At 54.7% G+C, this 23,426-nt stretch overlaps 4 protein-coding genes across 4 annotated transcripts; 1 reads left to right on the top strand and 3 right to left on the bottom strand.

Annotated features, from left to right (window-relative positions):
* Positions 1-127: 127 nt before the first annotated feature.
* Positions 128-2,886, top strand: alp6 (Spindle pole body component alp6; the record flags this gene model as incomplete). Its single annotated transcript, XM_036645106.1, has 2 exons — positions 128-273; positions 354-2,886. 2 exons carry the CDS (start codon positions 128-130, stop codon positions 2,884-2,886), a joined length of 2,679 nt encoding a protein of 892 aa, XP_036490098.1.
* A 1,473-nt stretch (positions 2,887-4,359) lies between these two features.
* On the bottom strand, positions 4,360-8,083 carry wee1 (Mitosis inhibitor protein kinase wee1; the record flags this gene model as incomplete). The annotated part of the gene is made up of 2 exons (XM_036645105.1): positions 4,360-5,166; positions 5,219-8,083. 2 exons carry the CDS (start codon positions 8,081-8,083, stop codon positions 4,360-4,362), a joined length of 3,672 nt encoding a protein of 1,223 aa, XP_036489257.1.
* A 6,402-nt stretch (positions 8,084-14,485) lies between these two features.
* Positions 14,486-16,567, bottom strand: CGCS363_v013255 (uncharacterized protein; the record flags this gene model as incomplete). Its single annotated transcript, XM_036645104.1, has 2 exons — positions 14,486-16,132; positions 16,190-16,567. The coding sequence occupies 2 exons, from the start codon at positions 16,565-16,567 to the stop codon at positions 14,486-14,488; spliced, it is 2,025 nt and encodes a 674-aa protein (XP_036490099.1).
* A 1,394-nt stretch (positions 16,568-17,961) lies between these two features.
* Positions 17,962-20,168, bottom strand: STUA (Cell pattern formation-associated protein STUA; the record flags this gene model as incomplete). The annotated part of the gene is made up of 3 exons (XM_036645103.1): positions 17,962-19,282; positions 19,340-19,472; positions 19,526-20,168. 3 exons carry the CDS (start codon positions 20,166-20,168, stop codon positions 17,962-17,964), a joined length of 2,097 nt encoding a protein of 698 aa, XP_036490100.1.
* Between the last annotated feature and the right edge of the window lie 3,258 nt (positions 20,169-23,426).

Genomic DNA, 23,426 nt, shown 5'->3' with positions numbered 1-23,426 from the left:
TGCGATTTACGGCATTCAACGTCCCGCGTTTGGTTTACTGCGTCGAGACTTCTTTCAACTCCCTCTGTGCTCAGAGACCTGAGATTTTTGCTTGTTGTTGAGGGAGACAGCCACTGGCGATGCCATCATGTCGGCCAACCGCGAGCATCGTATTGCTGGCGCTGTCGACAGCCTGATCGCACACCTGGTACCCAACGATCCCCACGAAGACGACGCTGCTGCCCAGGAAAGGCATGACAACTGCTTTGACCTGGTCAAATCAATCTTGGACGGGTAAGATTATTCACTATGCTTGGAGTCTCCAGCCTACTATCTCACTTATCGACTGTCGCTGACCCAAATTCACTGCCCAGCCCCGCGTCCCCCGCCATTTCCTCCGATGTTAACCACGCTTCCGACCTGATCAAGCGAAAGCTCATACAGAGCAACCCAAGCCAAGCCTTACGATTTTCGAACCTCTACACGCGCCTCCTCTCTCTACCGGTGCTCGGCCAGAAGTGGGCTATCTTATACCTCCTCTACCAGCTTGCCGACTCTCCAGATCCAAATGAGCCACTACCCCTCCCCCCGCCGAAGCCTCCTTCCCAGGCGCCGCGCGAGCCGTCCAGAAACCATGAAAGGGGTCAGTCTATGACCTCTACGCCAATCTCAAGAGAAGAAGAACAGTTCAATGACGCCTTCGCTCCTGAGGGCCTGAAGAAGTTTCCTCCGAACAATGCCAGAAAGAAGTCGGTTGACGAAAGAAAACCCGAGGAAAAAGAAAAGGAGAAGGAAACGGAAACGGAAGAGGCCGAGTCGAACAAGAGACAGGTGGCATTAAAGTCAACACTGTTGGCCGACAACTATACCGACATCGAACCATCAGAAACAGTCCTGTTGAGGGACCTCCCATTCACACTCCAAGGTCTATCATCCACTACGCTCCCGCTTTCAAAACCAGATACCGTGGTATTGCCCCCGACACTACCATCGCCAATTATATCCCTTCTGCACACGGTTTCCGAGCCTTCGTTGCTGTACCGACGCCTGGAAGCCTTTGTAAAGTCACCTGCTCAAGGGCTGCTTCGACAGAGTCTTCGAGCCGCAGTAGGCGGTGAGCTGCGGGCATATCTGAGCCTCGTAGCAACCCTCGAGGGACAAATTCGCAGAGCCCTTTCTTCACTGGACGAGTCAGCGCCACGAGGGGGTATTGGCAAAGCGGGAGTGACCTTGAAACGATGCGTAGTATGGACGCGCGAGGCGACAATGGGGCTGAGACTCATGAGTCTCATTGCTGAAGAGTCAGAAAGCAGGCGAGGCGGTCAGCTGATCTCGCTCATACATGGCTTTTCGTCATCACATGGAGATCCCATGGTTGCGGCATTTGCCGAACGTCTTTTGGTTCATGTCACACGCCCGTTCTATGACATCTTGCGCCGGTGGATCTATGACGGCGAGCTTCTCGACCCCTATTGCGAGTTCTTCGTCAAGGAGCAGCAGCAAACAGATGAACCAAAGACTGGCGGAAGCAGTGTCTGGGAAGACAAGTACGAGATTGATAAGGGCATGATTCCTAGTATCATCACTCAAGACTTCGCACAGAAAGTCTTCCTCATTGGCAAGTCTCTCAACTTCATTAGACACAGCTGCGGCGATTCACAATGGGTCGAAGACTACTCCAAGGCTGCGTCGAAGGAGCTGCGCTATGGCGACACAGCAACACTCGAGGCTTGGATCGACGAAGCCTATAAGACTACGATGAAGCGTTTGATTGACTTGATGGCGAACAAGTTCCATCTTTTCGAGCACCTACAGGCTCTCAAGAACTACATCCTCCTTGGACAAGGAGATTTCATTGCCCTCCTCATGGAGTCCCTGGCCGCTAATCTAGACCGCCCTGCTGGCGCACAATACCGTCATACACTCACGGCCCAGCTCGAGCATGCTATCCGCGGCTCCAACGCCCAATATGACTCACCTGAAGTCTTGCGTCGTCTTGACGCTCGTATGCTTCAGCTGTCGCACGGTGACATTGGATGGGATTGCTTCACTCTCGAATACAAAGTTGATGCGCCTGTCGACGTCGTTGTCACCGACTGGGGTAACCGCCAGTATCTCAAGGTCTTCAACTTTCTCTGGCGCATCAAGCGTGTCGAGTTTGCTCTGGCTTCCACGTGGCGTAAGTGCATGACAGGCTCCCGCGGCGTGCTCCAGAACTCCGACCCTGTCGTGGTCCAGACATGGAAGTCGACAAGGGGCGTTCTCGCAGAAATGATTCACTTCATTGGCCAGCTGCAATACTACATCCTTTTTGAGGTTATCGAATCATCCTGGAACGAACTCCAGAAGCGCATTCACCGCGAAGGGTGCACTCTCGACGATCTCATCAAGGCACACACACGATACCTAAACGATATCACACACAAAGGCCTTCTCGGCGCTCGGCGCAGCGTTCGTCACGTCGAAACAGCTACCGGGGAAGATGACCGCGGCTCGTACCTAGCACAGCTGGGCGACCTCCTACGCGCCATGCTCAGCTACCGTGACTCCGTCGATGGTCTCTACAGCTGGAGCGTTTCCGACTTTACACGGCGTCAAGAGGCCGATGTCATGCGCATCTCGACCCGAGCTCCTCGACACCAAAAGAAGGCATCGACGCCTGGCCCCGACGGTGATGATGACAACCACGCCGTCGCGTCCGAGTTCCCAGTGCTTCAGGAACGTCTTCGCCATCTCGGTTCTTCGTTCCGCTCCCGTCTGCAGATCCTCCTCGGTGACCTTGCCTACCAGCCCGACGTCGACATGCGTTTCCTCGGAGTCGCGATGAACTTCAACGACGTGTACCAACCATCAAGGAGGAAGACCAAGACAACGTCAACTGCCTCAGCGAATACATCCAGGGCGTGAGAAAGGCGTCTGTCTCGGAGGCGCTCGGCGAAGTCGGCGTTCGTAGCGACCATAACGAAAGGGGCATTGTTGACTGATGAGTCCGGCCGTGCCAGCGCTTGCGGCCTTCTGAGCGTGTTATGGAGGACTGTTACATTCCATGGTACAGGCACTCGATCAAGCATAGGACTTTGGCGTTGCATACAGGATGGGACGGGAGGTGTTTAAATTGATTGGAATTTTCTGTGTATAGACGGAAGGTACCTATGAATGACGACAAATTACCCATCATGCCAACCTGTCTCTGATTAGTGATTATGTCCACCATGTATGTTGTCTTTTGCCAAATGCCGCACACATCAAGATTCCGTATTACCAGGTTCGCTACCACCACACCTCACTTCACCACCGAGAAAAGAGAGCCCAAGAATTTTAGAATGGAACCTTCATAACTATCATGCCATTTCGTCATGGAATCATGAGCCAAAGAAATCCCAACCCCACCCCCCAAAAGACAAAGGGAATAGGCGCAGTCTGGCCAGGAGATGATCTATCTGATCTTTGGGTAAAGCCGCTTGATACGGTTACCATGCAGTATTCTCACAAGAGAGAAAAAAAAAAAAAAGGAAAGAAAACGACAACCGAGGGCAGGCAAGAAGCCCTTTGCCCTGCTCCTCCACTCCTCCAATCGCCGGTCGATGCTCTGACAGGATTACCCATATATACATGATGTGTTTGCGTACAATGCAGTATTGACCTCCTTCAGGAAGGCCCCTAGTGTTCGTGAAAAAACCCTGTAACCGTCATCGCCGCATGATGCCTTTTGCCAAGAGACGTTCCGTGTCTCTCAGGCCTCTAACAGAAAAAACCATTTTCCTGGTTCCCTTTTTGTTTCCGTCCTCGACGCCAGATTGTTGCGGAGCCGGTGCCGTTTCAGGCACTCCTCGAAAGAATCCAGATCTAGTCTATACACGAAAGTCTTTCAAAGGCCGGGGCAGACAGAGGAAATGCTCAGTCAAGTGCTGAGCGATGCCTCCAAGCCGTTAAACTTTCAATTCTTTTCGAAACAATTCGTTGATGATGCTGTGGAAGCAATGTCCATCAATAGGGTATGTTGAGAACGTTGTTGGAAGGATGTCGATTCCAGCGGGTTCGTATCATGAAATGTCGCCAAGCGTACAATCAGAAAAAGACACAAACGCAATATACGCTGCAGGCCTCACGGAATTGATCGTTAGGCTGAACCGTAGCATCGTTATGTCGTAAGTGAACGCCGCCGCAACAAGGTAGTTTTCAAAGGCCAAAGCGAAGTATATGCTCGCCTTCCAACGCCCTTGCTATGATTCCAACACGATTTCGCCGTATCCACTTCAACAGCGATGCAGCCAGAATCGTAAAATCCAGACATTTCGCAAAATCCCCATGCGCTCAATGGTGCTCGGAGGCGAGAGAAATGTGTGAGCCGTCGATGCGGCTGTATAAGTAAGTAGACGCTTAAACGTCCATCATTTCAGTGTCTTCGTCAATGACGGCCTCCTCGATCGTCTCATCGATCAAGGCTTCGTCAATCAGAGTGGGAAGTGAGGTGGACTCGCTAGGTCCCCACACGCCCTCAAAGACGGTTGCAGCTGATCTGCGACGATCCGCGACCCAGGTCATCGCAGGAGTCGACAGCAGCTGCTGGATAGTAGGTCGCTCACTCGGTTCAGGTCGAATCATCCAACGGACAATCTGGTCGAGTGAGCTGGGGTGGAAAGGGTCGCTCATGAAGTCGGGGGGCGATCTCAGCTCAGTGCGCTTGCGGGTGATGAAGGGGCTGCTTGAATCATCCATCACGACGTTGACTCTGGTAGGGGCAATTCCAGAGTGAAGGCTGATGTCGGGAGCGCTGGTTTGAGCCAGAAGAGGGTCATCGAAGGACTGCATGGTCGGCACTCCAGCCGCGTCGCGTTGAGCACTAGTCGTGGTGGTGGCACTGAAAGTCAGGCTAGGGACTTCCGAAAGGTCACCAGAACGCAGGGCGATCCAGGTAGGGCCATTGTCAGGAAGGACAACGTTCGCAGCCATTTCGATAGTGATGAGTCCGAGAGAGAAGATGTCTGCGGGTTTGTTGAATTCGCCACGGAGGATCTCGGGGCCAATGTACTCTCGGTCACCCTCAGCATCGACGCCCTTAGCAGCAGGCCACTCGGTAGCCAGGCCGAAGTCACCAATCTTGAGGATGCCCTCAAAGGTAATGAGAATGTTAGCGGGCTTCAAATCGAGGTGAATGAACCCAGCCTCGTGAATGCTTTGCAGACCCTACATATTCGTCAGTCATGTCAATGTGCCAAGGAAAGTCTGGTCAACTTACCAGGCCAATGTCATGGATGACCTTCCAGATACGGAAATCATCCAGTCTGCCCTTGCGACCGACATTGCTCAGGAACTTGTCCAGCGTGCCCTCATCACAGAACTCGGTCTGGATGTACAGGTACTGGTTGGCCTCCCAGCTGTCCACATAGTGAAGCACATGGTCAGCGTGAGTCAAGGCCTGAAGCGCTTGGACCTCTCTCAGCTTGGCTAGGCGATCCTTGGGCCCCGTGAACGGACGGCGAGCCTTCTTGACAGCGTAGATGCGGTCGGGCTCAGGGCTTTCGCGAGAGTTCTTCGTGGGCGTTCCACTAAACACGGAGAGGAAGGAAGCGCGAGAGTAGCCAGACTTCACCACCCGGTAGACGGAGGAGAATTCACCCTTGCCAACCATCTCAACCTTGTCGAAGCGAGAGTAGAGAGAGTCATCAACATCAGCACCGCCGCGGACATTGACTGGGGTCATGAGCTGAGTCGTGGTGCTCTGGAAGGAATCGCGTCCAGAGGGGGTGGATGGGGCAGCTACGCTCCTCGGCTCAGGTGGGTTAGAAATCGAGAGGCAGCTGGCGTCAGGAATGACCATGTGCGTAGAGGGGGTTCGGGGAGAGCGCTGTTCAACTGGGCTAGCTGTATCGTGAGAAGTAATCTTAGCCAACATGTCCTTCTGAGGCTCAAACGTCGAGGGACAAAATCGAGTCCGTAAAGGCGAAGGGGCGCTGAAGCCCCGACAGGATCTCGAACGACCAAACGACGGCAAGGAAAGACGCGAAGTAGGAGACAGTCCGCTAGTCGGAGAACCAGTGGAGCCAAGGGGAGAGCTTGACAATGGACCACTGGCGCCCCTGTTGTTGGACTTTCTCTCTGGAGTACACTCACCAGTAGATTCTCTAGAGATCATTGGCCGAACGGCGGAAAAGGGCAGCGATCTCTTAGCGCTGGGGCTCTCGATGCTCTGCTCACTCAGGTTGCTCAAGCTAGGGGTGAGACCCTGCTTCGTGGGTGTCGGGGGGGCGTCAGTAGTAGCAGCTGCGAGGTCGACGTTGAAGTTGGTTTCAAGGGAGAATTTCTTATCATCGTCCAAACTCAAGACACTGCCTCGGCGGGCATGGCGCGATCCCATGCGCTGGAAGATGCCAAGGCCCTTTCCTGGGTTGCCAAATGTGCTGCGAGATGATGGAGCTCCCGGTGCGTTGAAAGGGGTTGATGGCATACCACCGAACGAGTAGCGGTTGTTCTTCTTCATCACACTGCCAGGAGGTGGTGGGAAGGTGGCAAAGCCGTTGGTGGGCTTCTTGCAGGGAGTGTCGGGCATGGTTAGTTTGTTGTCGAACTCCTCGGGGTTGCGGTTGACCTTGGAGACAAGGCCTGTAGACATGAAGGCTCCGGCCCAAGGCTTGGCCGCCTTGAAGGGAGTGACATTCTCGTTGTTGTCCTCTTGCATGAAGGAGGGCCGAGAAGAGCCATAAGGCATCGACTTTGCGAAATTGATGGGAGCGCGGGGCTTCTCGAAGAGCGACGGAGGAGGCATGCTGTTATTCTGCTCCTCCAGGCTGTTTCCCGATGTTGAAGTGACCAGCGTCTTAGACAGCGGGTGAGGCTGGTGTGATGAGCGCTCAATTGGGTGAGCGGAAGGGTTGGGCAACGGTGGGTTCGATGAGAACGGGCTGTCGCGGGGAGCTTGAGGGGGAAGGAACTGATCCATTGACAAGCGCGGCCTGTTCTTGCTGTTGGGCGTTGAAAAGTCTCCGCTCATCTGTGCCAGGTGGTTTGCACCTGACCGACGTCCCCAAGAACTCCGGTCGTGTTGTCTTTGCTGGAGGGTGGACTTGCGTAGTGATCCAGTCCTGCGCGGGGCCTGGGGAGGCGGGGTCGGTGAAGGGAGAGGGTCCCGGTTTGAAGAAGAGCCGGATGATCCAAAGAGCTCGTACTCGCGGTTGGCTTCGTCGTGAATGTCAAAATTCGTCTTGCCCGGGGTGCCGCTGTTGCTGTTGTTGGTATTCGCGTTGTTGTCAAAAATGTTGAAATCAGGTGTGGTCTGGCCAAAACTTGAAATTCCGTGCAAACTGCGGCGCTTCGCGACCGGGCTGCCAAGCGAGGCCTGGTCGAGATTCATGATGGCGTCGCTGCGCTTCAGTGCGCCCGATCCCGGGACTGCCTGCGACTCGCCTTGGCCTTCGATCGACCTGAAAATACTCGCTTGCTGAGCGTGACCGGTGCCGTCAAGATGGAAACTGTGGCGTGATGATTTTTGAAAGTTCGATCTGGACAGCGGGCTGACCTGGCCGTTATTTTCCTGGCCGGGGCTCTCGGAGCTTGAAGCAGACGAGGGGCAAGAAGGAGTAGAATTTCCCGAGTCAGAGGTAGCGTTCAGAGCGCGCTTGAGAGGTGACTTGGGCGAAGTTCGAAGTCGAGTTACTGGCCGCGAAGGGCTGCCCGTCACCTTGGATGACTTTGCAGAGCGCAGAGAGAGGCGGACGCTGGGGCGGAATGGCGTGGCCAGGCTTGGGGGCGAGCTCAAGGGCGTAGTAGAGGTCAGCATGGAAGGAGGAAGGCCGGCTGGGGTAAAGCTGAGGGGATGCTGGTCCTGCAGGCCGCTGATGCCACTGTTGCTGCCACTGCTACTAGGTGGTGTTGGTGTTGGTGTGTATCGTCGGCATGGCGATTGCTGCTGGACTGGTGTGTGGGATCCGCTGTGAGAGCTATCGGTGCTCTCAAGAGAGTTGGTGCGCGCCAGGCTGAACTTGGAGGGCGATCTGGAGAGTGACCTTCTCAGGCCCCTCACAGAGGAGGCAAGCACGTCCACATGGTGGACATGTGTCGGGCTGGGAACAGTGAGTGTTCCTCCGCTGCTGTTGGAGAACGACATGTTGGTTGGATGGCGTTCTTTGAGTGTCTTGTTTTGTTGTGTGGTCTATGGTTTTTTTTCTCTTTCTTGGGATTCGCTGTCAAAATACAAAGAGCTGAGCGCCGTAATGTTGGTGTATCTTCGCAGCAAGCAGTGAATCAATCAATCCTGGGAGGGCAAGCAAATTGTCGCTGGGTATTGGTCGTCGGAATACTGTTTCGCTGGCTGCTCCGCGTAGGTGGTGGTGGAGCAAAGGTGCGATCGATGGATGGAGATAAGGCGTGTCGATTCGAGTCGAGTCGAGGGTTGGTGGTTGGCCTATGGCGCGTGTGTTGTTTGGCCTATACGGGAACGTGTTGGCGATCTGAAGAGATGCGGACTACGAGGGCGCAGCTTCCTGAGGCGCGCGCGGAAGTGTGTATCGTCGATGTTTCGGGGTCCTATCCCAAAGCGGTTGTTGATAGGACGGAGGAGACTGGTGGGAGTCCCTCAGGTGGGAGTAGTTACACGTGGTTGAGGCGATGAGGCCTGGATAGGCGGAAAGAGCGCCCTCTTTCTTGGTTCGATGCTGGTGGGACGTGGTGTTGCAGAAAGAAGTTGAAGGATGGAAAAGGAGGGAAGGGCCCAGGCAGGAAGCAGAAGGGAGGAGGGCCAGGAAGAAGGGACGGGACGGGAGCGCAAGTGCATCTACTGCATGGCGCTAAGGTCTGAGGGGGGATGTCAAGCAGGAACGGTTAGGCATGCGTCTTGCTTCGCATCTTCATTCCCCTGGTGCTTGTGTCGCGACTTGTGATCGGCAGGCGACTCTTTCAAGTCATGGCCAGGAGAAAGAGAAGCTGGGGTGGAGGGTGAGAGGAAGTAGGGGTCCTTTCTCTCTTTCGCGTTGTGTCGTGTCGTGTTGGTGGTGGTGAGAGTTGGTTGGGTGAGGCGGGTGGCAAAGTCCTTTGGGCAGCGAAGGTATCTCTGACTCTTGTTGGCCTTGTAAACTTGGAGGGCTGCAGACAAGGACAGGCACCCTCAGAAGGCAAAGGATGAGTGTGTGAGAGAGGGCGAGACTTGGGCGCAAAGGAAGGCGGAAGGATGCGCGGTGTAAGAGGGTGAAGTGTGTGCGTCGGGTTGTGTGAGAGAGAGTGGGTGGTGGGTGGTTGGGTGCGGGAGCGGGTGCGGATGCGCCAGTACAAGTGAATTGCGCGCGCAACAAAGTGGGTGGGTGAAGTGCTGATAGTGGGCTGGCCTGGGTGCCTGGGTCTTGCTCTATCTTGGTGGGAAAGTTGGGATGGGATAGATGGACAGGACGGGACAGGACAGGGCAGGCGGGCAGCCAAAGGCCTTGGACACACTGGGGGATCGCAGTCAGAATGGAGCCTTCTGGGTGGCTCCAGGCGCTGAGGACGCAAGCTGAGTGGATGGTTCAGGTTTGGAACGGAGAGAAAAGAAAAGACCCAAGTCCTGGAAAGCCGCTGCTGCTGCTTTGCTGCTTTTCGCGATGGCGCGCGTGGCGTGTGTGTTGTTTACACGACTTCCAAAAGAGGAAAGGTGGTGGCTTTTCACGTGACAGACGCGTCGGGAGCTGGTGGGGCTGGCTGGTCTCTGCTAAGGAAAGACCGACCTGAGGCTGCAGCTGGTCGCAAAGTCGCTTGCTGTCGCACCTGCAGGTCCCGGATTGGGGAAAAAAACAAAACCTGGAGAGGCATGAAGACGTCTCAAATGAAGAATCCCGAGGCTTCATCATGTCTTGGACTTCGCATTCGGGAGCCGACAGTCGACTTTCTTCTTGTTGTTCGTTTGTCGCCCAGTATCAGACATCAATCAACAATGTGTTTGCAGCCCCCCTCCCCCCCGTCGTCCCTCGCTCGCCCTGACATCACTAACAACTAACATGCTCGAACCCAACGGTCTGGCATCCAAATAGACCAGGGGCCGTCCCCGGACACAACCCAGGGGATGCCTTTTCGGACGTCTACCAGCACCGCTCATTGGCTGCGTCTGCCCTCTGCCTGCAGGGTCCCGCCCACGCGTCTGAGGTCTCATGCAGCCATGCCGCACCTCAAGAGCACACTTCACGGAGCGAAAATTGACACAAAAAATAACATACTGAAATCCGAGAGCAGACGAGAAACATCAGTCGAGCCCCTATCTTTTTCTCCTTGGGCCTCCTGTTCTGTGCGTCACGACTTGCAGCAGCGTCCGCCCACCCGCACACTACATGGAGTCGAGGGTCAGCATCTTACACGTAAAAGACCAGACGACAGGCGAGCGAGCCTTCCCACCAGGGTTTCTCCAGTCCCAACACACTGACGGTCGACCTGAGGGAAAAGGCGCCTGTGCGACTGTGTGCCCCTCTTTGCTAGGTTCCATTCTCAGTCGTGGATTGTGGTCCTGCGGTGCTGGCCTTACCTCGTGCATGCCTACCACCTCACCTCCCCGCCGGCCGGTCCCCGTGTGCCTTGATCAGTCGCTCGCACACTGCAGTAGCTGCTGCAGTATCAACTGGTCCCTGGTCTTAAAGCCACGATTCGACTGCCACTTGTCCGCTTGACGCTGACGCTCCCCATCCAGACGCAGCGAAACGCTCCTCTGACTCTTACCCTCTCTGCAGCTTCGCTGTGTCAAGACGCACCTCAGCATCATCACCTTGCGGAGAACAATGACTGCATTTGCGACTGTCGGGCAGCGGCAAAAGGTGGGTTCATCATCAAAGTGGCAGGACGGATGATCCATGGACGATGGAGCCAGGCCACTAAACAAACGCGACAAGCCACAGCCGAGACCAAAACAAAACAAAAAATGTTTTTGTTTTGTTCGCCAATGTCAACAATACTTATCATTTACGAGCCTCACCACCAATTTTGCGAGTACCCATCAGCCCAGCGCCCTTCGGTCCCCACGGCGTAGCTGAGCATTCGGCTGAGGCTGCTACTACCACCGTCACCACCGTCATCGCCATCCACCCCATCCACCGCCAAACAGCATCCAACCTTGCGTGCTTGCCTCACCACCTACCAGTGGCATACCTCTCAGATACCCGGACCCTGCTGTTACGCACATCGGTCACTTTTCCTATCCGTTTTGCTGTCCATCGCTCAATGGGGGGAATGACAGGGTTCGCGATTGATTGCGCCCGATATTACGATTTCATGCTTGCGACCGCTATCATTTCGCTTCTGTCTTCATCGTGACCTGCGACTTGCGACCTGCCCATTGTGTTCAACATTGAAAAGCTCCAGACGACAGGCAACATCTAGCTTTCCAGCTCGGCTTCCAGAAAGACACCGGCGCTGAATGGTCCACCGACCGGTCCTCCCATTCCAGGAAACCAGAAGTCTCCTCCCCGCTGTCTTTTTCTCCCTGAAATCTCATTTTCTGCCCACCAGCGCAAGAAAGTCCTGGAACATTGGGAATGGTCTGGATGATCTAACACTTCGGGCGCGGCAGCGGCTTGCAAGGTTTCCTCTAAGAAGAAAAAGGAATTGGTGTTTCTACCCCCTCCCTATCCGTCCCGTCACCTCGTCACCACTAAACTACCGACAAACTGGCCTCATCCACTGATCCTCGCCACGCTATCTTCACCTGTTGCTCCTCTTCAACGGGCTGTTGGTTGCGTCAAAAATAACCTGGCTGCGACAAGATCGCGCTCCCGTTTCGGTGGCCCACCAGGGCGGGGAGGGGGGGCAGGAGCTTGGATCGCCGTTCGAGCCTCTCCTCCCTCCAGAGCTCGGACACTCTTTGACCTTTCTTTTTTTTTTTTTTTTTTTTTTTTTCTCCACACTTGTCCCTTCGTCGGTCGCCCACGTCCTGGTTGGTTACGTTCCATGCCGGAGGAAGAGAACCCAACAAGAGACAAGACGGCACGGGAACGACTCGTCGTATCGGGCGGCAAGACAAGGGACGGACGGGAAGTGGCTGCAAGGCGACGCAATGCCCAGGCCAAGATGCAAAGGTATCATCAGGGTTACACCAATACGCAAGATATTGAATCCAAGCCACACAACCCAAAGAAAGAACCATAGATGACACTGAATGAGATGACCTGAGGTGGTGAAGACCCCGTTTTTTTTTTCTCTGTGTCTCCTCCGATCAAATCTCTGGTATACGGTAAAATGCAACATATTCGCTTCTGCACGTGCAAAGCAAAAGGTTGAGAAACAGATCGCCTTCCTGTCAGATGTATCGTGCCGCAGTTGCAGCGGAGGAAGAGGACCAGGAACAGGACAAGAGACGGACGTCCAACCCATGGACAGAGTGGCCCCCCTCACTCAGATCACCGTCCCCAGTGCTCCTCTTTGTGCCACAGCCCGCGGTCCATCGACCCCGAAACCTGGGCAGAAGACCCAGAAATTGCTCGATATTGACGTCTCCTCTGCTCCGAGGCCCAGCGGGCAGCCAACAGGCCCCCAGAAAATCTTCCCGTCCTCCGAAAGCCACTAATACGGTGGGCAGGTATCTATCTAATCGGGAGAATGCCAAAAACCCGACCTCCAATTTCCCATTTGGCCCCCCTTCCCATATTACACCGGATATCATATTAAAGCACCCTTTATTGTTGTTTGTTGATGGGTGTAAATTCAAAGTCAACAAACAAATCAACAACCTCCCCTCCCTCCCCTCCCTCCCCTCCCTCCCCTCCATCGCCTATCGATACCGGTGGATTCCAATCCGCCACCCCTTGAATCCTCCCCTCCAAGGTCAGCAGCTCATTGTCAATGCCATCCCCGTATTGTAAGATCCTCTCTCTCCCCTTCCCCCCCATCTGCGACAGGCACAGCACAGACTCCCGACCTCCGAAACAACCGCCGCGTACAAAAATCGACGCAGAGCGACGAATAATACGGGGCGGACCGCCGCGCGGAAGGGAACGAAAAGAAAGGGATGCAAGCAAGTAGGCGACTCGAAGAAACAATGTCTCTACCTATCTGCAAAACCCCGTCTCAGACAATCGTGTCCACGGGAAAAGAGAAGATATCAATTCCAAGAAGGAAAAGAAACCGCACAAAAGTACATTGGTAGAAGACAACAGAGAACCAAAGAAAAAGAAAATGGCCCCTAGAGGTAAGGTAGCTAGCTACCTACTGTCGACCGTTGCCGTCCGTCTGTTCAAGCCCCCGTTCCACGTCCAGCCTGGCTACCGTAGCCGTGCGTTCGAGCCGGGCTGGCCGCGCAGCCGCCGTTGTCGCCACCCGAAGTGCACCCGAGGCCAAAGGTCATGAGATTGTTTCCCATGTTTGCTTCTTCTTCTGCCGGAGACGCCTGTTCTGCGTCTATTTGCGACCCCGTGGCTGCTGTTGTGCTATCCGGAGACGGAGTGCGCGACACACCCATCTCTCGCATGCCATCATATATGCGACCTCTTTCCCGTGTTGTGACCCAGTGCTGAAGACAATGGATCACGCCCGTCTCGGAATGTCCTGGGTGGCTTGAGATTCGCCTCATCCTGTGAGAGGCTGGGCAAAGGGCGTCCACGTCGAGCCAAGGTATACGCAAGATTTTCCTGGATAGACCTGACAGAAATCTCATGACATTGCAATTTCTACGCTAACAGTTTGTGAAAACGACGAAGAATAACCCAATGGGAAGTAACTAACAGACGTTTCTCTCCACTAATTTTCATCATATCCTTCTAGTGATATGTTCGCCCGTAGTCCGCTGAGCAGGAATATGACTCCATGAAGATCAGATTCTAAGGCTCTAGATGGCAGCACGTAAACATGCCAATGCCCGGGTGCGGGAAGATTAATCACAAGCGAGTAGCAGGACCAGTCAGGACATGAGGCCGAGCGGCGTTTGACCGCGATAGACTGGATGGACTGTGAGGAGCTTCTCGAGGAAGGAGAGTCCATCCACATATCTGAACCCCAGCATCGTAACTTGCTTATACATGTGATATTCCCTAGCAAACTTTCGATAAACGAGGTTGGCGCGGTGTGAGTTGCTACGATGGTCGATCGATCAACACTGAAAGTGGTGGCCTAGGCCAAGTGAAGCCTCCACGTCAAGACAGGACGTCATTATATAAACTTGCTTCTTTGAGCTCGGTTCATGCGGGCAATGGGAACTAGAGGCAGAGGAGGAATCTAACGTACACCAAAGCCACCCCAGCAGAACCCTTTGTTCGGGTTCACTTTGACGTCGGCAGTCGCAAGCCAGCCGCGCCAACCATGCCAATAATCCAAACGCCACAAGACCCCAGGGTTGTCCGTTTCTTTGTCGATCGAGCCGACCTATTTTCCTCCAGGAGACCAATATCTTGGATATCGAAGTCTCTCCCTGTACAATACGAGGAGAGCCAGCCTTGAATGCCACGCCTCCAGTAAAGAGAGATAATGTGCTGGGTATCAATTATACAGAAAAAAACAAACAGCCACTCCGCAGCCGGTAATGAAGTCTGTCCGTGATTCACTCCACCCCCACCGCGCGTCCAACGGCTTATGAAAGATTCCTCCGAATCCATTCTGCCCAGGAGCAGAGGTCTTCCATCACCTCAAGCAGCTTGCCCAGATCCTCCGGAGTAAGTTGCTTGTGTTTGCCCTTATCCGCTGCTGCTACATCCTCATCAACTGCGGGCACGATATTTTGCGATACGATGTGCACGCGCCCATTCTCCTGGATCTGGAGATCAACGTTGGCGGTCGCATTGCGGAAGGGGAAGACGACGTGTAAACCAGCGGACGGATGTACAGTCAAGACAACATCGATTGTCAACTCTTGTTCATTGTCTCCAAGCTTGTTGGACATGAACATCTCGTATTCAGCTGATGTAGTCGTCGTCGCCTCGAGCGTATCGATGGACTGGTCCTTCTCAAGCAGTGGCTGTCCAGATATGTCTGAGCCGAAGCTCCTCTCAAGCAGTGTTGATATCAGAGCATACTGGCGAAGGATGGGTAGCATGGCTACAAGTTGTCGAGGGTGAGAAAAGGAGAGCTCAGTTACGGTTTGTCCATAGACTGGCTTGTAAATGAGAAGCGTGTTCTTGTGTCTTCGTGAGATTGTGTTGCCGTCGCCCGGGACCTGTATCGCCCTCCGGCAAGAAATGACACGAAGTTCGCTCGCATCGTGGTTGGTCCCGTCGGGTATAGGGAAAGATATGCTGTCAAACGTGTGGATTGGGACCAGCATAGGTTGGGACGCCGCGCCTGTCAGGCTGTGCAAGTTGTTCCACACGGATTGTGGCACTATGACTGGCGGGGCCAGTGTTGCAATAAACTTGACTTTCGGAAGTCTTTGTGTACTGCCATCTGGGCCCACCATATCCATACCTTTGTCCTTGTTGTCGTCGGTTTGCGGGAGGCTCGTCGCCTCTGGTTCCTGCCAGTCGATGCCCGATGCGCCAGCGAGGATGTCGTCTGGACCAGGCTCAGCAACAACCTTTTGGGATATCCAGTTCTCTGATACGCGGACGGGCGGGAATAACTCTCCGTCATCTAGCGCTTTGCAGCCTATGAGAATGGACCAGACCTTCTCTTGCTTCTCGCAGTATCGGACGGTCTCCGTCTTGGGTATGACATGGCGTCTTTCCGTCCAATACTCGACACTGAGGCCGACCATGTCTCTGGCGTGCATCATCGGGCGACCGCTTTTCATGCACATGACTGTGGTTTGAAGAAAGCGCGCTGGCTTCCCGCCCATCGCGGCATCTTCCTGCAGCTTCGACAGCTCCCAACGGAAGAGACGCTCCAAGCTCTCAAAGATGCCAGCCAGGGCCTCCTGGCAGTCAAGTCCGGGGATGACACTGAGCTTGTCAAGATTTGCGAGGCGTTCCAGATTCTCAGAGAATTTGTCCAGGGTCTTGGTCAGAGGACTTTGGTCCGGCCGAAGCTGGAGATCCTCGAGTAGAATCTTGGCGGCTTGGTCTTTGTGCCTCGTCACGATTGGTGCCGACTCCGGGAACGTCAACGAGACGTTCTCCACAACGTTGTTGTTCAAGACAATGTCCACAGTCAGAGCCTGTCCTGCTATGACAAGCATCTTGGTCTTCCTGCCGTCGGGCGACCGGTGCTCGTCCCAGATGCTAGTAAGACCTGTACGGAGGGTCAGTCGCTCGAGGCCCGCTTCGCTCACTCGTCCTTTCGCTTTCTGCCAGAAAAACTAGTCAGTCTTCGTCGCAGAACCAAATTGGCAGGTTTGACTGACCCCAAGAATATCAATGACCGAATCCAGGCGCTTGATCTTGTCATCCTCGCCCATTCCTCCCAGACCACCGAATCCTCCGACACCAACATGATCCAAGCCAATATCCAATCCGCCGCTTATTCCAAGGGCGCCCATAGCTGCTGCGGCAGACGGACTGTCGAAGTTGAGAGCGCCATTAGGGTGTCCCATAAGAGTAGTCGAGGTCGCAGGCGATTTCTTAAACTGCTGAGGCGAAGACCGAGGACCCCTAGGGGAGAAGGCTGCATGGGTCTGGGACGCTGAGAAGGGTGTCGAGACCGGTGGTGTCGCTGCAGCAAGCTGCGAAGGTGTCCGGCCTTGTTGCGAAGCGGCATGCTTCATCTGGGTCGGAGTGGCCATCGTTGGAGCTGGTCGATCGAGTTTGTGGGCGATCGCGATTTATGGCTGAATCCGACCGCGCCGTGCTATGCTGCCAATTCTCTCGTGATCATCAAGAGGGGAGAAAAGCCTATTGCCAATGCAAAAGATTTGCCAAAAAACAAAATAGAAAAAAGACGTCGCAGGAAGTAATTCTGTATACTGGCAGGGGAATGGAGACGGCAGCTTCAACCGCAGGTTTGGAGGAGTCGACACGCAGTTGACCGCGTCCCGCAGTAGCAAGGGTAGCAAGGTGAGAAGGAAGGCACGTCAGCTCCGGCTTACTTGCCTCGGAAACCACACACATCCGGGGTTTAACCGGGAGTACACCCACGTCTTCATTCGTTGACTGCACATATTTGAATTGATTTATCGTCTCGTTCTTCTGACAAAGAGGACCTACAAAATGCACAATTCTGGTAAGCATGGTTTAAGCATATATGACGTCGTTGCGCGAGTGACACCTAGTTTTGAATTTGACAGGCCTTTCTCCATATGTTTTCGTTTGGTACTTCGTGAATATTCTCATCGAGGCGTTCTTAGACAGGAGACCTGGAAATCGGCAGAAAGTCACCTATTGAGCATTCTAGTATTTGATGTCGACGTTGCAAACATATTATGTCCGTCTGACGCCCCAATGTGGCTGTGAACTGGCGCCAAAGCAAGCATGATCACTTGAATGACGCGAGAGGCTCACAGCAAAATGAACAAGTTTTTTTCTGAAGCAACAATAGCTTTTTATTTCCGTTTCGTCAAGTCGTTACCTTAAAGAGACAGTTCCCAACGTCTCACACTTTTTGTGAAAGAATAAAAATTCATCATAAAGTCATCATCCTTCCCTTGACACGCTCGGTGCCAGATCCCCCCTGTATTCAAGACAGAAAAGGAAAGCAGAACAAGGTAATGTAGGTGATCAGTCCTCAAAGTAGTGTGGCTACTTCGCCCGAGCTCATAACAGGCGAAGGGAAGCGCCATGGGGTCCCAAATCTCCGTCTCTTACGTGTGTATGTTGCCCCGAGGATCAATGAGAAAAACAAAAAAAGGAAGAACAGCCGAGTCTTTAGAATTAAGTCCCTCCCCCATGCAAGCGTCAGTCATCAGCATGTACAGCCGTGAGGGCATTTAAAATCAGGGAATGAGAGTCGTCAATCGTCATCATGTAACGTTGATGGCGGAAAGTCGTCTCGCGAATACAAAGACAGATAAGAAAATGGTGTGTGCAAGGAGCGACGAGAAGCGTCATTTAGATGCCTCTAGATCATCAATTCAGACGTTCATGACCGATCATGTCTCGTACCCTGGTTTAGCCACAACGCCTCAAATGAAGTGTCAAACGGCAGAGGTTGGAAAATATCGACTCGGCGAAGGTTTTTTTTTTACCTTCGTCGCGGCTGCTGGGCCATCACAGGCGGGGCGTACGCCATGGCCGGGACTTGTGAGTCCAAGAGGGTTTTGCGACGCTTGAGATCCATGCCGCCGCCGCTTGATGGGCGCTGCAGGTCGTCGTCTTCGTCGCGCCCGCGCTTGATGCCGCCAGCACCGTTCATCTGGGACGCGTATCCGTTTGACATGGATCCCATATCGGCTTGAGGCTGGTAAACATCGCCGGTTCCGGCTCCAGCGGCAGTTCCACGGTCGTTACTCATTACATTATACAAGTTGCTTGAGGGTTGTTGGGGTACACGCGGAGGGGTGTTATAACCAGCTTGCTGGGAGTAGTATGGTTGAGGAGCAGCAGCTGTACGGGGAGTTGCGCGACCAGACGCAGGCGGGTGGCTCGGCGAGCCGGTCATCTCAGGGGAGAGGTGCTGATGTTCAGCGGGTAGGTTTCCGACGGCAGGAGCAGAGTAGTTGTAGGAAGCACGGCTGGCGTCATACGCGCCACTGTCGTGGGTGTATTCGGCATCATGGTCATGTTCAGCTTCCTCATCCCCGGCAGGTTGACCACCGGATTGATCAGCGTGGATGATTCCGTTGGCGGGTTTCTGGTCCTGAGGAGCGCCAGAAGTTGCGGGGCGTGTTGTCGGAGGTCCCATGTCGTTCTTAGCGTACGGGTCGGGCTGGCCGTAGACGGGGCGGTCTTGAGAAGCAGGATTGGTAGCTTGGTACGGCGACTGTTGGGCGGAAGGGTTATACATCGGTCTCGAGTTGTCGTACTGTTGCGCGCCGGACTGATACGATTGCATGTTCTGAATAGTCGTTCCCGGGGGTGTGGAGGCCGGGGTTGCGGGCATTGAACGGGCGTTGCTCAAGCCGGTATCGATGGACATCGGGTTGGCGCCTTGAGCGCTGCCCATTCCTTGACCCTGTGCCCACTGGAATCCGCTGTCCGAAGCGTTCATGTTCCCGCCCATGACGCTGGAGGCGCTAGTCGGCGGCGTGGGGAAGGTGTGCGCGCGATCAAGCGAGGGACGTCCCATTTGAGCGTGGGACGGCAGCGACTGCTGGGGCCCGGGCAAGCTCATGTGGTGATGATGTTGCTGAATGGAGGGCAACCCAGGGGCACCGGTCTGAGGAGCACCGCGCATTTGGTTCTGTTCTTGCTTGCGACGTTCAGCAGCAGCCATGACCTGGTTGGTGCGGGTCTGATTTGTGGGGTGGTACAGCAAAGCACCAATGTTGTGAACAAACAGCGGGTACAGGAGCTCCGTAATCTTCTCCTTGTTGGCGAAGTCGAGTGCCCTCTCAAATGGAATCCTGCGTCGCGTTAGCTGGAACTCGGCAGTAGACGCGTCTTCGCTGAGCTCAACTTACCAGACACCCTTCAAATGCATGGGACCAATCTTGACAACATGTCTCACTTTTTCGCTCTTGAGAATGCCGTCTCTGCGGCCGCGGGTCATACCAGCAACGTTGAGAAGCTTGGTGCCATTGATCATGTGATTGTCTGCAAAGGTGTCAACGGTTGCAGTTCTAACGTGGCATGGCATTGAAACTTACCCTCACGACGCGCGACACAGATACCGCGGGCCTCGACCTGAAAACACAGACTGCCCTCGTCTTCCCACAGCGTAGCTGTCACTCTGGGCTTCATTCCTGGGGGAGCAACCTGTCCGGTGGTGTCAAAGCCTTGGAAGCCTTGGGTTGCTACACCGGGCAAAGGAAGGACGTTTTGGCCCATCTGGCTAGCAGGTTGCGCACTCTGGGGCGAGGTCAAGCCATTGGCGTAGCCATACTGGGAGTACTGGGGTTGCGGGGCGTACTGGGGCATATGAGTCGGTTGTAACGGCGGGTGCTGTGAGTGGTAAGACATGGCGCCAGAGGTGACGGTCTGGGGCGGCGGCGCCTGTCCAGCGGACATGTGTTGCGAGTAATACATGTCGGCAGCGGGTTGATTCATGGCGGGGTAGCTATCGTATGCACCGACCTGCTGGCTTGAGGAACCAGGAATGGTAGCGGTGATGGGCAGAGTAGGAGAGGGGGTCTTGGGGCCGTTAGAGGATGCGGCCGAGGTGAAGGACGACTGCGAGGCGTGCGAGCTTGAGGCGGACCCAATAGAGCTGACCCGGGGTGACGAGGTACCCGACGAGTATGCCTGATGCGAGTTTGGCAATGGCAGAGACGGCACTCTCTCGCTGCTCATGTACCTCTGGGCTGCGTAGTTGTTATAGTACGACACGTCGGTCGGTCCCCGGGTTTGCACTTGAGAAATCGACGGTAGATCCAGCTTCACGGTGTTGCCCCGAAGGTTCGTACCTGACGCCAGACAGTCAGTGGAGTCCGAGTCGCGAAGCAAGCCTCTGGACTGTGGCACCTGCAAAAACACACAAGCGTGGAAAGAGCAGCAATTGTCTTTCCAGGCGTCGAGCGTTGCTCAGTCAAATTGACCTTTCCAATCGGCGCAGTCGATAGCGCAGTTGGAATCAGTTGGCGAGGTTTGACGGCGCAAAAAAAAAAACCGTCGGGTTGTTCGAGCGGTGAGGGTGCTACCAGGCAAGATGGAACGATAACCGTGGTACGAGAACTTTTCTTGAGTGAAAACAGATCAGGACGGTCGTGGGCGTCGTAAGCAGTCGTAAGAAGAGAAATCAGAGCTTCAGTAACGTTAGCATCTGATTGTGGCAAGCCGTGGGGACTGTTGCAATGGCTATTTCGTATCGGTAAGGTCGAATAGAGAGTGGTCTTCAGGCGTCTGTCGTCGAAGGGCAGAGTAAATACAAGAGATTGGGTTGACCTCTTGGTTCTTTACTTGCTTGGCGGGTTGCACGAAGGCGCCGAGGACGGTGACGGTAGGAAGCGAGAGAATGGCCCTTTTTTCTTGTGAAATGGGGAGCTGAGTAACAGGCGGTGGAGGCCGTTTGTATGAAAGGTCTTATCGAAGCAGAGGTACCGAACAAGCAGCACACACAAACACTTTCGCAGAGACCAGACAACAAATCGTGGGCTTCGAGCGAGGTCGTTGGTTTTTTGTTTTTCTTCTTCTCTCTTCGTCGAGCTCACCCAACTCTTCTAATGCAGGTACATCAGCTAGAGTTGGCGTGTAAGATGGGGGTGGAGGGTGCAGCAGCAGAGGAGATGCAGGAATGGAAACCAAACCAAGGACTTTGCGTTCTGAGATGGCGCTTATGGGAAAGGGCAGGAGGGCTGGTGAAGAGGCATTGGGAGCATAGAAGAAGTTTGGGTTCAGACTTACCGTCCTCGCCTCTTGGGCTGTCCTAAGGGAATATTGGAGGTGGTTGGTGGAGTCGTGAGAGGTAGAAGGAAAAGAAAGAAGCCGGGCGTGGGAAGGTTTTGTTTTCGGTGGTGAGAGAAAAGAAGAGGAGGCAGGTCGAAGTCCCTCCACCCCATCTACAGACTACGGTCCTCAAGATCATACGTCCACGCCCCCAACCGGTGCAGCTAAGGTCAAGGTAGGCAAGGTAAAGCCAGGGTGCTGCAGGACGTGGACCAGGTGTTGAGAGGGGACGGGAGGTAGGTACCAACTCGACTGGGGTACTGCGGTATCCGCAGAGCAGTGCGGGCTGCGGGCTGCGGTACTGCGGTACGGGGATGCCACGGCTTAGGTCATGTCCAAGGGCAGGTCCAGCTCCAGCTCCAACAGAGCAGAAGACCGTGGGTACTCTGGCTGCGAAAGGCAGGTTGGGGACGGACGAGCGATCGAGCAGCGAGCAAAGAGGCATGGATTGGATGGTGTGGTGGTTGTCGTGGCGGTGGTAATGGTGGCAGCCAGCAGCAAGCAGCAACAGCAGCTGTGGCACTGGCAATGGCATTGGCACTGGCACGGTAAGGTAGCAAGTAGCCGGGGCAGAAGAGAGGAAGGGCGGGCGAGCGAGCGAGCGAGCGCCAGAGCCCGTTGCCCTCTGGCAAGGTCAGGTACCGCGTAGAAAGGACCTATCCGTGCCTGCCCGCCTACTGAGTGTCAGTCACAGAGAGATGGCAATGGGCGGAGGAGGGGACCACCAAGAGTACTGGGGTACATGGTGCGAGGCAAAAAACCCGCAGAGGAGCAGAGGCGGCCGTATGTACCATCGATACTTGCAGCGAGCGGTGCAATGTGGTGCGGTGCGGAGCGGCGGTGGTCGACAAGGTTGGTTTACGCTAGATTGGAAGAGGCACAGGCGAGAGAGGGTCTGCCCGGGGTGCGAGGAAGCACAGAGAGTGAGTGGTGGGTTTGGTGGCTGCTCTTCTTCCTCGTCGCTCGCTGCTGGTTGAGTGGACTGTCCGTCGACCGGGGTGGGAGGGGCCACCATTCATGGGCAGCAATTGGTAGGCATCCGCACCTACCTTACCTGCCTAGGGTGCGAGTTGAGGGCAACGGCAAAGGGAAAGTACTTGGTACTCATTGGATGGAAGGAGGAGAAGGAGGAGCAGAGGAGGGAGGGGCAGGCCAGAGAAAGAGAGAGTGAGAGAGACGAGGGAGGAGGGCGTGTAGCTCGGAAACTTGACCACGGACAAGCGGTGCAGGGAACGCCATGGACAGCCAAGCAAGGTACGTACCCACAGCCTGGGCGAGCTGCTCTCTGGCTTCTGGACGGAGAGAACTGCCAGCCCAGGTACCAGAGTACCTACATCCGACACACCATACTACCATAGTAGGTATGCTTCTTTGCACACAGAACCCTAGAGTACTCTGCTCTGCTCTGCTCTGCTCCGTACGCTGGGAACTCGACCTAGGTACGGCGGTATGCGCTCGCTACGCTTCCTGGGAGGATTCGGGTTCGACTCTTGGGGACCGGGGCTACCGCGCCTGTGGTTCGTTCACCGGCCGGCTCTTCCCACTGCGAGCTCTCTGTAGTTACGGTCCGGATATCGTCTTCAATCCCACACCTCTCGAGCCCTCTCCTCCTTACGAAAGGTCGCCATTCATGTTTTGTTGTTTTGCTCGGCCATCGCCATGTTCGGCCCATGTGGCTTTTGGCTCCCGTCTATTTGGACGGATACCATTTCTACATTGTGTGTTTGGACAACCCCCCATGTGCGGACGAAATCTCGATAATACACTTTTTTTTGTTTTGCCTTTTTGACTTGTCCTGTGTTCAATAAGAAGAATCAGCGGAAGCCTCTGTGGAATACAAGTGGAGACTTTGACTCGCTCGCGATTGCTGTCTCTTCTTTTTTTTCTTTCCCCTCCCGCGTAGGTGGTGAGCGCCATCGTCCAGTGTTCCGCTAGCTGAGAGGTACCTCACCTGCTATGGACCAGGTATCTGTCCAAGAAGCACCCTACGCCGTGCCTTGCCTTAGTTAGCGACACTTTCTGTTTCCCATCGTCCTTGGACTTCTCCAAAACTCCTCAGTCGGGTGCTTCAGCTTATCCGCCGCAATTGCGTCGGTAAGCGATCTTGCCGTCGGTCTTCGCCTCCTTCTGCCTCTCTGTCTGGAGTGATTTCGTCTCTTCTTCGGT

This window comes from Colletotrichum siamense (assembly GCF_013390195.1).
Source record: "Colletotrichum siamense strain Cg363 chromosome Unknown KSG_Cg363_contig09, whole genome shotgun sequence".
Classification (NCBI taxonomy): Eukaryota; Fungi; Ascomycota; class Sordariomycetes; order Glomerellales; family Glomerellaceae; genus Colletotrichum; species Colletotrichum siamense.
Note: the sequence above shows the minus strand (reverse complement) of the source record. Positions and strands in the feature narration are given on the sequence as shown.